Genomic DNA, 15016 nt, shown 5'->3' on the forward strand with positions numbered 1-15016 from the left:
CATCATCACAAATGTGGCACTGTTTAAAGCTAAACTTAAAACATATTTATTTAGACTTGCTTTTGATATTCATCAAAGTAGAAAATGCAGTTTTATTGTTTTATTGACTCTTGTGTTCTTCCCATTTTGTGTGTTTTAATGTTTAATTTTGTTTTTAATACTGTAAAGCACTTTGGACAGCCTCCTGGTTGTAATAAGGTGCTATATAAATGAAGTTTGATTGATTGATAGATTGATTTGATAATAAATTAATCATGATGAAAGATTATATCTCTAGATAGGTAAAAATATACAATGAAGAATTATAATGTATACATTTAGAATATTGTAGAATGGTAAAAATGTAATATGAGCCTATTCCTTTACTAGGCTTATCCATGTTTGATATGTAAATATGTGTACAGCACGCAGATTTGAGAGTGGGTGTTGGATAACTAGACATGTTTTCAGAAAATATAGCATGAAACCCCAGTTAAAACACAAGTTATTTTGTCAAAGTGTTTTTTTAAGCACAAATCAAACAAACAGTTGAAGTTAGAATTATCAGCCCCCCTGTTTTTTTTTTTTTTTCTTTTCCAATTTCTATTTAACGGAGAGAAGATTTTTTTCAACACATTTCTAAACATAATAGTTTTAATAACTCATTTCTAATAACTGATTTATTTTATCTTTGCCATGATGACAGTAAATAATATTGTACTAGATATTTTCAAGACACTTCTATACAGCTTAAAATGACATTTAAAGGCTTAACTAGGTTAATTGGGTTAACTAGGCAGATTAGGGTAATTAGGCAAGTTATTGTATAACGATGGTTTGTTCTGTAAACTATCGAAAAAATATATAGCTTAAAGGGGCTAATAATTCTGACCATAAAATGGTTTTTAAGAAATAAAAACTGCTCTTATTCTATTCAAAATAAGCAGGGCTTTTCAACAATTTTGAAGTAGTCAGAGTGCAGAGGATATGTGTGAACCCAGTGCAGGAGAGCATTAAAGCAATGCAGTTTAACACCAGCATATTGCTCTATTCTTAACCATAAGTAAAAACAATGACACACATTCAGTATTAATTCACAAAGTGGCAAAAGCTGAACTATTTTGAAACTTGACCACCGCACGTGTGTAGGAACAGTTGACGGTGGCCATAGCAAAAGCAAACGGCATTTAAATCCGTAAACAAAGTGGCACATGTCACGTTTTCAACGTTGTTTTAAGACACGATATGAGAATATAAAGAATTAACCAGATACAATGCAAGCATAATTTGCAAGCTAGAGAAAACAAGGAGGCGACCATTTTAATCGAACGTACTTACACTTGTGAAATGGAGGAAGAAACTGATCCATGAACTGTGTACTGTAAAGTTCCTGTCAAGCTCTGACAAAGTCTCATTACATCAATTGTCTTTTCTGATCCTTCCTTTAACAAACGGCTGATGAATCCCCCTTTGTAAGCGTGCAGATTGCTGAAGCACTTGTCAGAAAAATGACAGGAACACAGCACAAGGCTGGGGCTATAATGCTGAGGTATTTTTGCAAAACTCTTCACAGCCTTATCTTTGGGTAGGGAAAATAACTTACCCTCACACTTCAGAGCACAGCATCTTCACCACTTGATTCAACAGTATTTGTGGGAGGGGCCAGGGGTTTCAATTTTCAAATGGGGCGGGGCTTGAGTTCTGTATCAACGTCACACCAACACGGCTAGAGACTCGTTACAGTGGCGATTCGTTTGAACCACTATGAATCGACTCTTTTATAGATGAAGCAATAGTTTTTAACACGGTTCACATTCAGATTTAAGCCTTAGCTGCATATTTCACTTCACTTAGAGCTTTGTTACACACTGCATGGAAGGTCATATTTAAAAACCCATCATAGGGGCTCTTTAATTATGTTTTATATAATGTGCTGTGTGTGGGTCAATGGCGAAGGGGGTTCAAAAAGCATCATGTACACACGTTTTTGCAGTAAACTATTGTAGTTTAAGGACATTTTTAGAATAAAGACATTATTACTGCCTATAAATTTTGCCTGTGTATGCAGGGGCAAGGTATTTACTCGTAGTTATTTTGGGAGCGACGGTGTTTGAAAATAAATCTGTGAAATTAATCAGCACCGGTACAATGACACCACTATAAAAACGACTCCGAAAAAAAATGCCGCTCGTTTAAGCAGAGGTTATCTTAATTTATGATGTGTATATGTGGAGCTGAGAGGTTGCTCTCAGTCGAGGGGTGTGTGTGTGTGTGTGTGTGTATGCGTAATATACACAGCTCCCAGTGTTCCTGCAGGAGACACAGCAACACCCACACGCGCAACGCCATCGCTCACACGCACACCTCCGCGCTCCGCCACGCAGCTATGTAAGCGCTTTCTGTCAGCGAGGACCTGGAAAGTCTGGCCGCGGTCTTTATGGATGATCTCGCTCGCTCTCGTATGTTGAAAAGGGCCCGTTGACCCCCGCTAAATTAGTTAGAAAATGAAGAATGCAACCAGCACTCGCCTTCTCTCCAACTCTCACTCACCTCATTTCATGGTTGCACTCACTGTGCGGTAGACAGATGGATTGCCAAGTCATTAATCAAAGGCGATCTGTTTTTTTTTTCTTTGCTTTCATAAATGAAAAAGCATTTCTTTATTTATTTAGCGTGACAGTTTGGCGGCACAGGAGGCCAATGCACTCATGTCTTATAATCTGCTTGTCAAAGCTAGTTAACCTTCTGAGGGGGAAATAAATACGAATTCTGCGCTAAACTTATCAACACGTGTAACGGCAGCACTGTCGCGGATGCTGGAAACTACTGCTGAATTTTGTATGAAAGTATGATAGCTGAATCATTGCCTCTGTATCACGCAATGACTTTGCAGGTAGCTATTCTGCATGAAGTCATATTTAATGATCTAAACTCTGGCGGTAACTTCGCTAATATTTAAAGAGATAATGGTATGAGAAATCAAATGATTTTCTTAGACATATAAGAGCCAGGATACACCAAGCCATCGGTCGGTTAGGCTAGTTGGTTTGGTGTGTTTCACATGTCTTCTCTCATCACATTAACGTCAGAGCTCATTGACCTTTTTCAACATGTCAATTTGGTGTCAGACCATTGGCTGAAGAGAGCACTCTGACTACATGGTTAGGGGTTGATCACACCGAATGCGCTTTTTTTTTTTTCCTTGTACCTTGCAAATTTGCATTTGTGCACTGTGCGCCTGCTGTTGAAAAAAAGTCAACTCTGATTGGAAAAAGCAGGCTATGTCAGTTGCATCTTTTTCACTCTCCAATCAAATGAAAGCCGAGGCAGGGTTTACATTGAGGTGAAAGCAGTGTTTGTGTTGTCAAGACGACTACGACTGGTCGCTGTTTTGAGTTATCCAGAGCTGTATGACTTCACAAATTGTGAGTGTCACAATATTATTAAATATTAAAATGATAACAATATCAACAGCACACTCGCACAAAATACGCAGCTGATTCAGTCATTGCCTAGCGACATAAAAAATCAACAAAAAAGGAAGTACAACCTGTACACCTCACATTTTTAGAACGGAAAAGCATGTTCGGTGTGATCAGGCCCTCATTCAGCAACAAATCAGAGCGCAAGTGTGACTTAGCAAGTAAACAATTCAAGCCAAGATAGATCACGAAGAGGCCAGCTGTAATTTTGCTACATTTCTTAAATAGTTGCAAGTGATATGGATGATAAGATTATCAAACATATTGTGCATCCGGAAAGTATTCATAGTGCTTCACTTTTTTCACATTTTTGTATGTTACAGCCTAATTTCAGAATGGATTATATTCATTTATTTCCTCAAAATTCTACACACAATACCCCATAATAACAATGTGACAAAGATTTTTTGGAAATTGTTGCAAATTTATTAAAAATAAAAAAACCTGAAAAATCACATCTACATCAGTATTCACAGCCTTTGCAGTGAAGCTCTAAATTGAGTTCAGGTACATTCTGTTTCCACTGACCATTCTTGAAATGTTTCAGCAGCTTAATTTGAGTTCACCTGTGGTAAATTCAGTTGGATATGATTTGAAAAGACATACACCTGTCTATATAAGGTCTCAGGGTTGACAGTGCATGTCAAAGCACAAACCAAGCATGAAGACAAAGGAATTGTTTGTAGACCTCCAAGACAGGATTGTCTCGAGGCACAAGGCTGGGGAAGGTTTCTGCTGCTCTGAAAGTTCCAATGAGCACAGCAGCCTCCATCATCCGTAAGTGGAAGATATTTGGAACCACCAGGACTCTTCCTAGAACTGGCTGGCCATCTAAGCTGAGTGATTGGTGGAGAAGGGCCTTAGTCAGGGAGGTGATCATTAACCTGGTGGTCACTCTGCCCGCGTTCTTCTGTGGAGAGAGGAGAACCTTACAGAAGGACAACCATCTGTGCGGCAATCCACGAATCAGGCCTGTATGGTAGAGTGGCCAGACGGAAGCCACTTCCCACCTGGATTTTGCCAAAAGGCATCTTAAAGATTTTCAGACCACAAAATTCTCTGGTCTGATGAGACTAAAATTGAACTCTTTGGAGTGAATACCAGGCGTTACGTTTGGAGAAAACCAGGGACCGCTCATCACCAGGCTAATACCATCCCTACAGTGAAGCATGGTGGTGGCAGCATCATGCTGTGGGGATGTTTTTCAGCAGCAGGAACTGGAAGACTAGTCAGGATAGAGGGAAAGATGAATGCAGCAATGTACAGAGACATCCTGAATGAAAACCTGCTTCAGAGTGCTCTTGACCTTAGACTGGGGCGACTGTTCATCTTCCAGCAGGACAATGGCCCAAAGCACACTGCCAAAATATCAATGGAGTGTCATCACAACAACTCTGTGAATGTCCTTGAGTGGCCCAGCCAGAGCCCAGACTTAAATCCTATTGAACATCTCTGGAGAGATCTGAAAATGGCTGAACACCGTCACTTCCTATCAAACCTGATAGAGCTTGAAAGGTACTGCAAAAAGGAATGAGCAAAAATTCAAAAAGACTTGAGGCTGTAATTGCTGCCAAAGGTGCATCAACAAAGTATCAAGCAAAGGCTGTGAGTACTTATGTACATGTGATTTTTCAGGTTTTTTATTTTTTAATAAATTTGTAACGATTTCAAATAATCTTTTGTTCACATCGTCATTATGGGGTATTGTGTGTTGAATTTTGAGGAAATGCATGAATTTACTCCATTTTGGAATAAGGCTTTAACATAAAAAAAGTGGAAAAAGTGAAGCGCTATGAATACTTTCTGGATGCACTCTATTTGTATAAGCAAATCCCTCTGTGGTTAGTGACAATTACTGTGATTTATGGTGCTAAATGCTGCTTTCTCTGTGCGCATTGGACGTTCGGTTTCCCGTTGCAGAACTAGAAAAAAACTACTGCCTCCTGCGGAGTGAAAAGACACCTTCTCTTGGGCAAGCACAGAACACTGCTCTCATTTCAGTTGGCTTTTATCCGTTTGGTGTGTTCACGCACAGCTTATTGTTCCAGCCATGATCCAATGTGAGGCAACAACAAAGTTGGGTTTTGTTGGTGCTAGTTGTTTGGCAATGACTTGGTGTGTCCGGGCTCCAAGAGGTCACTGTTCTGTAAAACATCTTATGTTCACTGTCATTTCACATTTGATTGTTAGATTTCCTGAATACTGCTAGACTCCCTAGAAAACCATAGCACTGTTTTTTTTTTTCACTTTTATCCTTGGTCCGTTGTATTTACCTATGCATTTAACTTGTTTATTATATTTTATGCACAATTTACTCTTCTACAGAAACTTCCCAATCAGTCTAAGTTAATGATTTTTTTCCAGATAGAGCTGTTCAAGCTATTCAGTCTGGTGAAACTGTATTCTTATAGCAGAAAAACAAAATATTATATAAAAATATAAATGTCATATTGTGCAGCCCTAATTGAAATACTTTTTCCTTAATTTAATCACAAGTGTTGATGTCGCTAAATGCTGGTCTTGCATCTTGTCCACTTTTGATGACTTCCAAAAATTATTCAAAAACACAGTAGATCTCATTGCTTTAATAGTAAAAACTCCTGTGTGGTTAAATGTGTTTAAAAATTGACAAAAAAAACCTAGTCTTCTCCAGCAGATGTAACACAAAAAAAGGTATTCAAACTTCACTTCACTTTAACAAAACAGAATTGAAGAAATTGTAGTTACTATCCACATTGCTTTTTTTGCTTGCTTGGTAGCTTGGTGTGACTATATAAGAAGGAGAGGTTTGAATGAAATCCAAACACAGGTGGTCACAAGAGATGCATTTAAGCACATGTCAATACCAGGTGGAAGTGGTAATGTGTCTCAGCTGACCACTTGTGCTCCAGTGACTGAAAATACATGTTAATATAAGGTTTCAGACCTTTCAGTTCATCAGAACCTTTGATTTGGTCATGTTAAAGATTTAAACATGGGATTACTCAAACAACAAAATGGCATAGAAGTGCCTTCAAGGATTCAACATGGTGTGTAGTGCCAGGCTTTGAAAAAAAAAAACAAAAACAAATGCATTGGATTGTGAGATGAAAAAAAAGGAATATTTGGACTGATTTCAGAGGCAACTAAAAAATGAAAGATCTGAAAACAAAGCAAAGACAGGTTTGGTCATAATTAAGTGTACAGTATATTTATTTACTACAATACTTCTTTCTCACTACAAATCGCATCAAAAATGGAAAAGGTTGGTCAGATATATGCACTGTAAAAAATGGCAAACAATTTAAACTAATTATTATTTAGCATGTAGTTTCACAGATTGTTTTTTAACCCAGTTTCTGTCTTACTGTTTTCTCTCAAAATACTATTTAAATTGTCATCTTTTTAGTTGGCCCAGACTTGAGCCCGTGTTTTTTAAAGGTGCAGTATTTGAGTTTGACACTCAGTGGTAGGTAACAAGGTATTGCACTCCTGAATTGTGTTCTATATAAAAGCAATGACACGTGATAGATTTTAAATATAGAAGTTTAAAAGATTTAAAAAATAAAATAATCAATTTGAAATTGTATTTTGGAACTGCAAACAAACATTTACATTTACATTTAGTCATTTAGCAGACGCTTTTATCCAAAGCGACTTACAAATGAGGACAAGGAAGCAATTTACACAACTATAAGAGCAGCAGTGAACAAGCGCTATAGACAAGTTTCAGGTGTGTAAAGTCTAAGAAGCAAAACATTAGTAGAATTTTTTTTTTTTTTTTTTTTTTTTTTTTTTTTTTTTTGAGAGAGAGAGAGAGAGAGAAAGAGGGCACAGTTAGTGGTATAGCCAGAGAGGCAATTGCAGATTAGGAAGGAAAGTGGAGACTAAACAGTTGCGTTTTTAGTCGTTTCTTGAAGACAGCAAGTGACTCGGCTGTTCTGATGTAGTTAGGGAGTTCATTCCACCAACTGGGCAGATTGAATGTGAGAGTTCGGGAAAGTGATTTCTTCCCTCTTTGGGATGGAACAACGAGGGGACGTTCATTTACAGAACGCAAGTTTCTGGAGGGCACATATATCTGCAGAAGTGAGAGCAGATACGAAGGAGCACAGCTAGAGGTCACTTTTTACACATATTAGTAATTCAACATCTACATTTAATAATGTTAAAAAGGTTTAATATGTATTTATTAGATTATAAACCTTATCATTTCATGAGTGAGTGCACTATTCTGTGCTTCTGAAAGTCTGTGTTTATATATTTTTGTCGTGTTTTGTCTGGTACAAACAGTCAAATTGCTGATCACTGCAAATGTCTTCACGTAGCGTGTTGTTAGGACACGGGTTTACAATGTAACTTGCTCACCTGATGTTTTCCTTCATAATATATTTATATTATTTATCTTATTTGCTAATTAATAACCTCATGTGGAATCTGCATCTCATTAAGGAGTCTGCTACTGTCCACCGGAGGTCGCGTTTCAGTCATGAACACATGCTTTGAGAGCCTTCATGACTGAATGTATGAAATACGTAGTTTTCCACCAAGGCAGCCCGGGGTGCTGAAATGTAATTGGCTAAAATGGCTTTGGGCGGGGTAAAAGAACCAAAACAAAGACAGCGTTTCAGCATGGAAAACACATTTAAAAGCAGAATAACTGACGTAAGCATAGTTTTTCAGATAAACAAGAATGTTCACTTGGCATGATTCTAAAATATCTGCAAACATATTATAGTATTTTTATGCTTTAGAAGAGTCAAAAACTTACATACAGCACCTTTAAAGATTAAAATATTGGCTGGATTTTTATTAGTACAAGCAGCAATAGCCATTCTGAATGTTAGTTAGATTAGAAAATAACCAATCTATTTAACTTTTTTTTTTTAAAGTTTTTCCAGACCTAATATATGTATTTTTATATAAGCCCAAGCAAAAATGTAAGTTAAACTCATCACAGAGAAACTTAATAGCTTAATGATGATAAGTTAACATGGCAAAAAGTAATTATTTCAATACTAATTTTCACTACACAAGAGATAAAATAAGTTTCCATTGGTATCCTTACTTATTTAGCATAACTTTTAGAGAATCAAATACACAGGAATTTTCATTCATTGGAAAGCAAATGTGTTTCCAAAGTGGATAATTATGTTCTCACTCCAGCTTGTGATAAAAATGTGTGTTGACATCAAACCTCGCACAGTCTGGTTGTTTTATTCCAGTGTATGTAATCAAATGTGACTCTTTCTCAATAGGGACGTAATTGTTCTGAGATTCCAGTAAGAAGCATTGTGGTTGTGAGGTTACGTTATGTAGATATGCATCCAAGCAGGAAACAATTAGCATGCGCATTTAATCACGTACTGTTAACAGTCGCCACTGTAGGGTCAAAGGGGCCAAGGGTTAATCTTCATATGGGACTTGTAAGACATTATTGCTTCAGGCATTTGATAGTGGTTTTCAAACGGAAAAATCTGCCTTCCTACCTCCCTTTCAAGCCCCTTGGATGGAGACACAGAGACTAGGGTTAGCGTGATCGCTCTGACGGCCACTTTCACGTTGTAAACAGCTTCTCAGCCAACTGGATTGTTCCGTCTGCCCTGCTGTTTACACGGGGGGCAATTACGTGACGCTTAATTTCATGAAAACAGGGGCGTCTGAAGATTGGCATCGCTGAAATGTAGACCTGATACGGCTGTGCTTGAAGCGGGAGATACGCAGCTGAAATGTTCCAGATAACCGGTTTGTCGGTGGCCTGACTCCCCGAAAAAACCTTTGGTGCGCCCCTGAGGCTCTTTCGCTCTGTCTGTCTTCAAAGTTCCCTAGGTTTATTCCTTCAATCAGAACGGCACTTGGTTTGTTTGGCTCTTTACTATGGTACTTTTATCTTTCAATGTAAACATTTTCGAGCAATTATGAAATGTCAATCTTCAAAGGGATTAATAAAAGTAAATAGTTTATACACTGAAAAAAATGCTAGTTTCCAAACAGTTCCTTTATGTTGTCCCAACACAAAAAACTTTGGTTAACTTAATCGTTTTTACAAATTTAAGTGGAATAACCAAAACAATTCAGTTTTCCCAAAAATACTTGAGTTGTGCTCTTTCAACTCATTTTAAGTAAGTAATTTAAAAAAGCAGCAAAAGTCATTTTTTTGAGTGTATCCAAATATTCAGTGGATTTTATAAATGATAGAAGAATAGAATAGACTTTCTTATATAAACAACGGATATACATGTATATAGACCAGGGGTTCCCAAACTTTTCTGCCGGCGGCCCCCAAAATAACAATGCCAGTGACTCGCGAGCCCCAATATTCTCTGAGGTGGTTATAGATATATAAACCTTGCACACAACAGTTCACACATACCAATAGACTCAAGTCTATTCTAGGCATTGGCTGGAATAAGATTCTGACGGTATGATAACCTTGTAAAAAAATCACAGTTTCATGGTATCACGGTATTGTAATTACTGCTCTAAAATATGTTTTTTAGCAACATTTTTCCCCATTGAACACATTATTTTTTATTTTAAGAACCATTTAAAATATTTTGGAACAGTAGCTTTTGATGTAGGACATCCTTTTGTGGCTGGAGATACTGTTACCCTAAATAACTAAATAAAATAATTGTAAAAACACTTACATATACCGTAGGAACAGTAAAACAGAAAGTTTTGCTGGTTTTAAAACCTTGACTTTTCCAAACCCATGCCTAGTCTATTCATCGTTTCATTTTGGAGAACGCCACTTGGAGACCATCTTTCATATTCAGTTGTGGCCTGTATTTATTTTTAATGTACATCAGTGCCGTGAAGGTGTCTGAAAGTTTAACCTGGTGACGTAAAGTTAGTGTGCTGCATCTGACGCTATTGCTATCGCTATTGCAGGGGTTGCAAAAAAAACCTCAAAAAACGGATAACTTTTTATTTGCATGTTGTTTATTATTTGCATGTTTACAATGTTACTATTAACTACTATTTTGTTCTTCAGTAGGTTATGGATAAAATATGGTAAATCTAAAAGTTTAATAAAATGAATTTGATTTTTGGAAATCGGTAAGCGACCCCTCCTTATTGTGTCATGACCCACTGGGGGGGTCCAGACCCCCACTTTAGGAACCACTGATAAAGACAAACATAAACCAACGCAAATACAATTTAAAAATAAGCTAAGCATTCCAGAAAGTAATATACACTATGGTTTGTGCAGAATATCTAACACCATGTCACGCCATTTTGGAACTTTTTGATATAGTGGCTAATTCATATTAATTTGTACGATCTCATTTGTATATTCGAATAGGATTTGCTCGTCCCCCAATGAGGGGTATGGTTAGTGGTGGGGTTTGGAAACATTGGAAAACATTTTCAAATGAATGAAATCATATGAATTTGTTTGAATTAGTAATTTTTTTCTGACAATACAGTATGTAAAATAGTTACATTTTCTAATGAGATCTGGAATATTATAGTGCAAACTGAAGTGCTGTGAGATAATAAAAACAAGTACAGAAGTATGCCCATTTGCTAATATTGCTATATGTAATCTGACAATATAACTGAAGAACAAACAGGAAGTGCTGTTTCAGATTTCAATTAAAGATTAGAAGGGCAAACAATTTATTTTCTTAATGACATGCACTGATGAATTGTTCACCACAAAACTAGCAATGTAAGCTAACAAAATCATATGGTTAGTTTTGATTTCTTGGAAATTTTAACTATTACTAAGTATACTCTCTATGTATGTTGAATGACTATAAATGTAACGATATACAATTTCGAAAATCTATTTGAAGATGTAACTAGTCAATTTTGAGGAAGGCATAATGATAACAAAATTAACCCACAGTTATCTTGCTGCTAAATGGGATATTTATTCACTTTTTGCATTCTAGGTCTTTCAAACAGTCTGCAATGAGAGTCTGGATATGTTGTTGTTTTCACCTGGCTGATCATCGTAACTGCATTTGTGTTTATCGCCTCTTCTTTTTTTTTCTTCTTCCAGACACATCAAAGTTGCAGAATCCAAGTCGTAAACAGTCTGTGTCCCGGAGCCTGAAACACCTTTTTCATTCCTCTACGAAATTTGTCAAGAGTCTCAAAAGGTAATATGAGTGAAATTACAGGAAAAATAGGTGGCACAAATAGATCACCCATTGGTGTTGTTTTAGTTTTTTTTACAGCATTACAGGCAGAAATGTGCATGAATGTAATTGTGGGCAAATCAATTGCTTATCCTTATTATTAAAATTGTACCCGTGAGGTCTTGACTTTGTCAACTGAATCCAATTAATGCAATTATCAAATCAAATATAATGTCATCTTTTTAGTAAATGTTTATTTAGCCACATTTAGAATGATTTTAATAGTATCACAGTACTTTTAGATGAGCTTTTTAATAGCAGTATGTATACTTTATTTATTAATAGTAATATGAAATACTATTTATAATAAAAATGGTAACACTTTACAATAAGGTTCATTAGTTAATGCATTTACTAACATGAACAACACTTGTACAGCATATAATAATCATAATTGAACATTTACTAATGCATTATTAACATCCAAGTCCATGCTTGTTAACATTAGTTAATGCATAGTGAGTTAACATGAACTAACAATGAACGACTGGATTTTCATTAACTAACATGAACAAATACTGTAGTAAATGTATTGTTTGTTCATGTTAGTAAATGCATTAATTAACATTAACTAATTAACCTTTTTGTAAAGTGTGACCATAAAAATAATATGAAATATTAAATATGGAAAGTATTAACATTATTAATCATTAACAATACTAAGTAATTTGTAAACCATTTAAATTTAAAATAAAACACTTTTCCATTAAATTGATTGTTTATGCAGTATGGCTAATACAGAAATCTGACAAAATTGCTTATAAGAATTTTAAGCAGCATTTAGACAATGCAGTATTTGTATTTACAATATTCATGTATATTGATATTAGTTTAATAATATTTGGTTTGATAATACTGTAATACTTTAATAACTTTTCTTTGCTTTATTGTGACAACTAAATGAATAAATTAATAAATGTAATATTTAGTTTACCTCATGGGGTTGATGATCAGAATCATTTAAACATAAATAATCTCCTATCACTCAGTTTTTGCAGAAATATTTTCAGTTATATTTATAGTTTTTATTTATAAATATATTACATTTATGAATATATGCATATTTATTATCTAATAATGATAAAAAAATAATAAAGTACCTTTAAAAACAGTGCTGTCCAAGTGCTGTACATAAGCAAAACATATGCACAGAAAAACAAAATGAACCCCAATAGAAAAATGCTGAAAGTTTTTCTCAAGTTGAGCTTTAAAAGTCTAAAAGTCTCGTTAAAAATAGATCTACTATTCTTGAAAAGTGCCAGACCTTCTAGGATTCACATTATAGCTGAATATGCTATACAGTTTTTTGTTCTGAATAGCTTCTCTCTGCTGTTTTTTCCAGGGGAGTTTATATAGCGTCAGTATTTTACCATAAGGACAGTCTGCTAGTGACTAATGAGGATCAGATCCCCATAGTGGAGGTGGACGATTCATACAGCAGCTCCCTCATGCAGGACTTTCTGTGGTTCACCAAGGTATGTAAAAACATACAGCCGACCGCGACATTAAGCAGCGGAGAGGTCAGCGCGGAGATACTGCGCTCAAGTAACGTGCGTTTTGTTAACGCTCAACTGAAACATACATTTTCAGTGTTTTCGCAACACATCTCTTTGACAAGCGTCAATATTTTTGTTGGTTTCTTCCAAATGCAGCCTGCGGTCAGCTTAGCGTCCTAAATATAATCTGTCAAAGTGAACAGTCACCACACTTTTGACGTTGGACCGCGCGTTTGTAATTAGCCCATCATTACAAGGCTAAAGTGGTGTGATGCAAGAAATCTTTGCAGAATACAGCTCTTTGTTGGACGGCCAAGCGCTTTGAGATTTTATGGTGAGATTGGGGGTAAAGTTATACTCATGAAACGAGCCTCGCAGCATTTTAAGCGCCCGTGTTCAAATCCAAATGTTTATTTTACTGCTTGTCTTCTAATATGCAACCAGAAAATGGACGTTCGCCGAGATAAATTTTGATGCTGGCTTGAGGCAAGACAGAACGTGTGAAAAGGGTAGAAAAATGAACTGATAGTTAGCATACTCATAGTTTACAGTTGATTAATTACATTAAAAATTGTCAAAAAAAAATGTATTACACGTTTTATAAAATGTTAGATTTAAACATGCAAACAGGTTGTTTTCAATCACGTGGTTCTGGTGACGGAAAGTCCATATCTTTGTGATATATAAATTTTAAATTGTAAATATGTTGGGCATGATTCTTATATCATGAAGGGCTTAGTTTTCTACTAAACTAAAATATATTTGTCTGTCGAGGTGGTAGATACTGTATAAGCTATTACGTTACATGAAAGAATACTGTAGTAAATACTATAGTGGTTGGAATCATATTGTAGATCGGTTTGCTGTGCTACAGTAATTTGTAGCATTCATTAACAAAGAGTTGTACACATAAATACACTTTACCATGTGGTTCTAAATCATGTTTATTATTAATTACTATATTTTTTTCTCCATGCTGGTATCTTTAAGACATCACGAAATAACAGATTTAAGCATACAAAAACGTGGACACATAGTTTACATTAATATGTATTTATGTATTTTTGTAAGGGGGAAAGTGGACTAACTGTCTAGTTTTGTCGCAAGAGTTGCATTTCTTTTTTGTTCGGTCGTTGAACTTAATATCAACGAACCTTAACCGCTGCTGCACATATAAACATTCACGTGACAGTTGTTTATTCTGCCGAAACGCCAGTAAAAGCTGCGTCCGAAGCCACCTACCACTCAGTAGGTACTGCATTTGAATTTAAACATACTACTTGGCCGTTCAGGCCTGTAGCCAGCCTGGTGAAAGGGATGGTTCTTTTTTTTTTGTGAAAAGTGGACCTTTTTGCAGTTGTACACCTCATTTTCTATTCAAATATGAGATTTTAATACTGCAATTTAGTGACGTTTTAAGCAGTATCTTTTACTGGATTGGCTAGTTGGATGGTCATCATAACCACACTTTTTGATGTACCAAAAATATTTCCTAAAGATTTAGAATAAAGAAATATGAAAAATTCTTATCTTTAAAATACATATTTATTACATTGTTTATCTTTAGAAAATAATAGGAATCTGTTAAAGTTTTCAATTTAAAGGTTTTCAAAACTGTAGCCGATTGTCATTTATTATGCAAATAACAAATTGGCCAGCACATTCAACTTTCTCCAGTGAGAATTTAATCTTTTTCAATAAAAAAAAAATTAAAACATAATAATAATAATAATAATAATGTAGAGCTTCACAATTTTTCTAGCCTCTTTTGTAAAAAAAAGAAAGTGCAATGAGTTAGTATTCAAATTCATTTAATATGGGCCGCTTTTGGTGCTTCACACCTTTTTATTGGTCATTTTTGTTTCAAGAATAAGGTTCAAGATTTGGAATAAAAGTTCCTTGTAAAATGTTTTCTCTATTTAAAAAC

General features: G+C 35.6%; 1 protein-coding gene across 1 annotated transcript in view; it reads left to right on the top strand.

The window, feature by feature from the left end:
• The window catches only part of ankfn1 (ankyrin repeat and fibronectin type III domain containing 1), a 176767-nt gene that overhangs the window by 135968 nt on the left and 25783 nt on the right, over positions 1 to 15016 (top strand). Inside the window, exons 16-17 of the mRNA XM_056470222.1 lie at positions 11455 to 11554; positions 12936 to 13068. Coding sequence (XP_056326197.1) covers positions 11455 to 11554; positions 12936 to 13068 — 233 coding nt within the window. The remainder of the gene's footprint in view (positions 1 to 11454; positions 11555 to 12935; positions 13069 to 15016) is intronic.

The sequence above is a fragment of the Danio aesculapii genome, chromosome 12, assembly GCF_903798145.1.
Source record: "Danio aesculapii chromosome 12, fDanAes4.1, whole genome shotgun sequence".
NCBI lineage: Eukaryota > Metazoa > Chordata > Actinopteri > Cypriniformes > Danionidae > Danio > Danio aesculapii.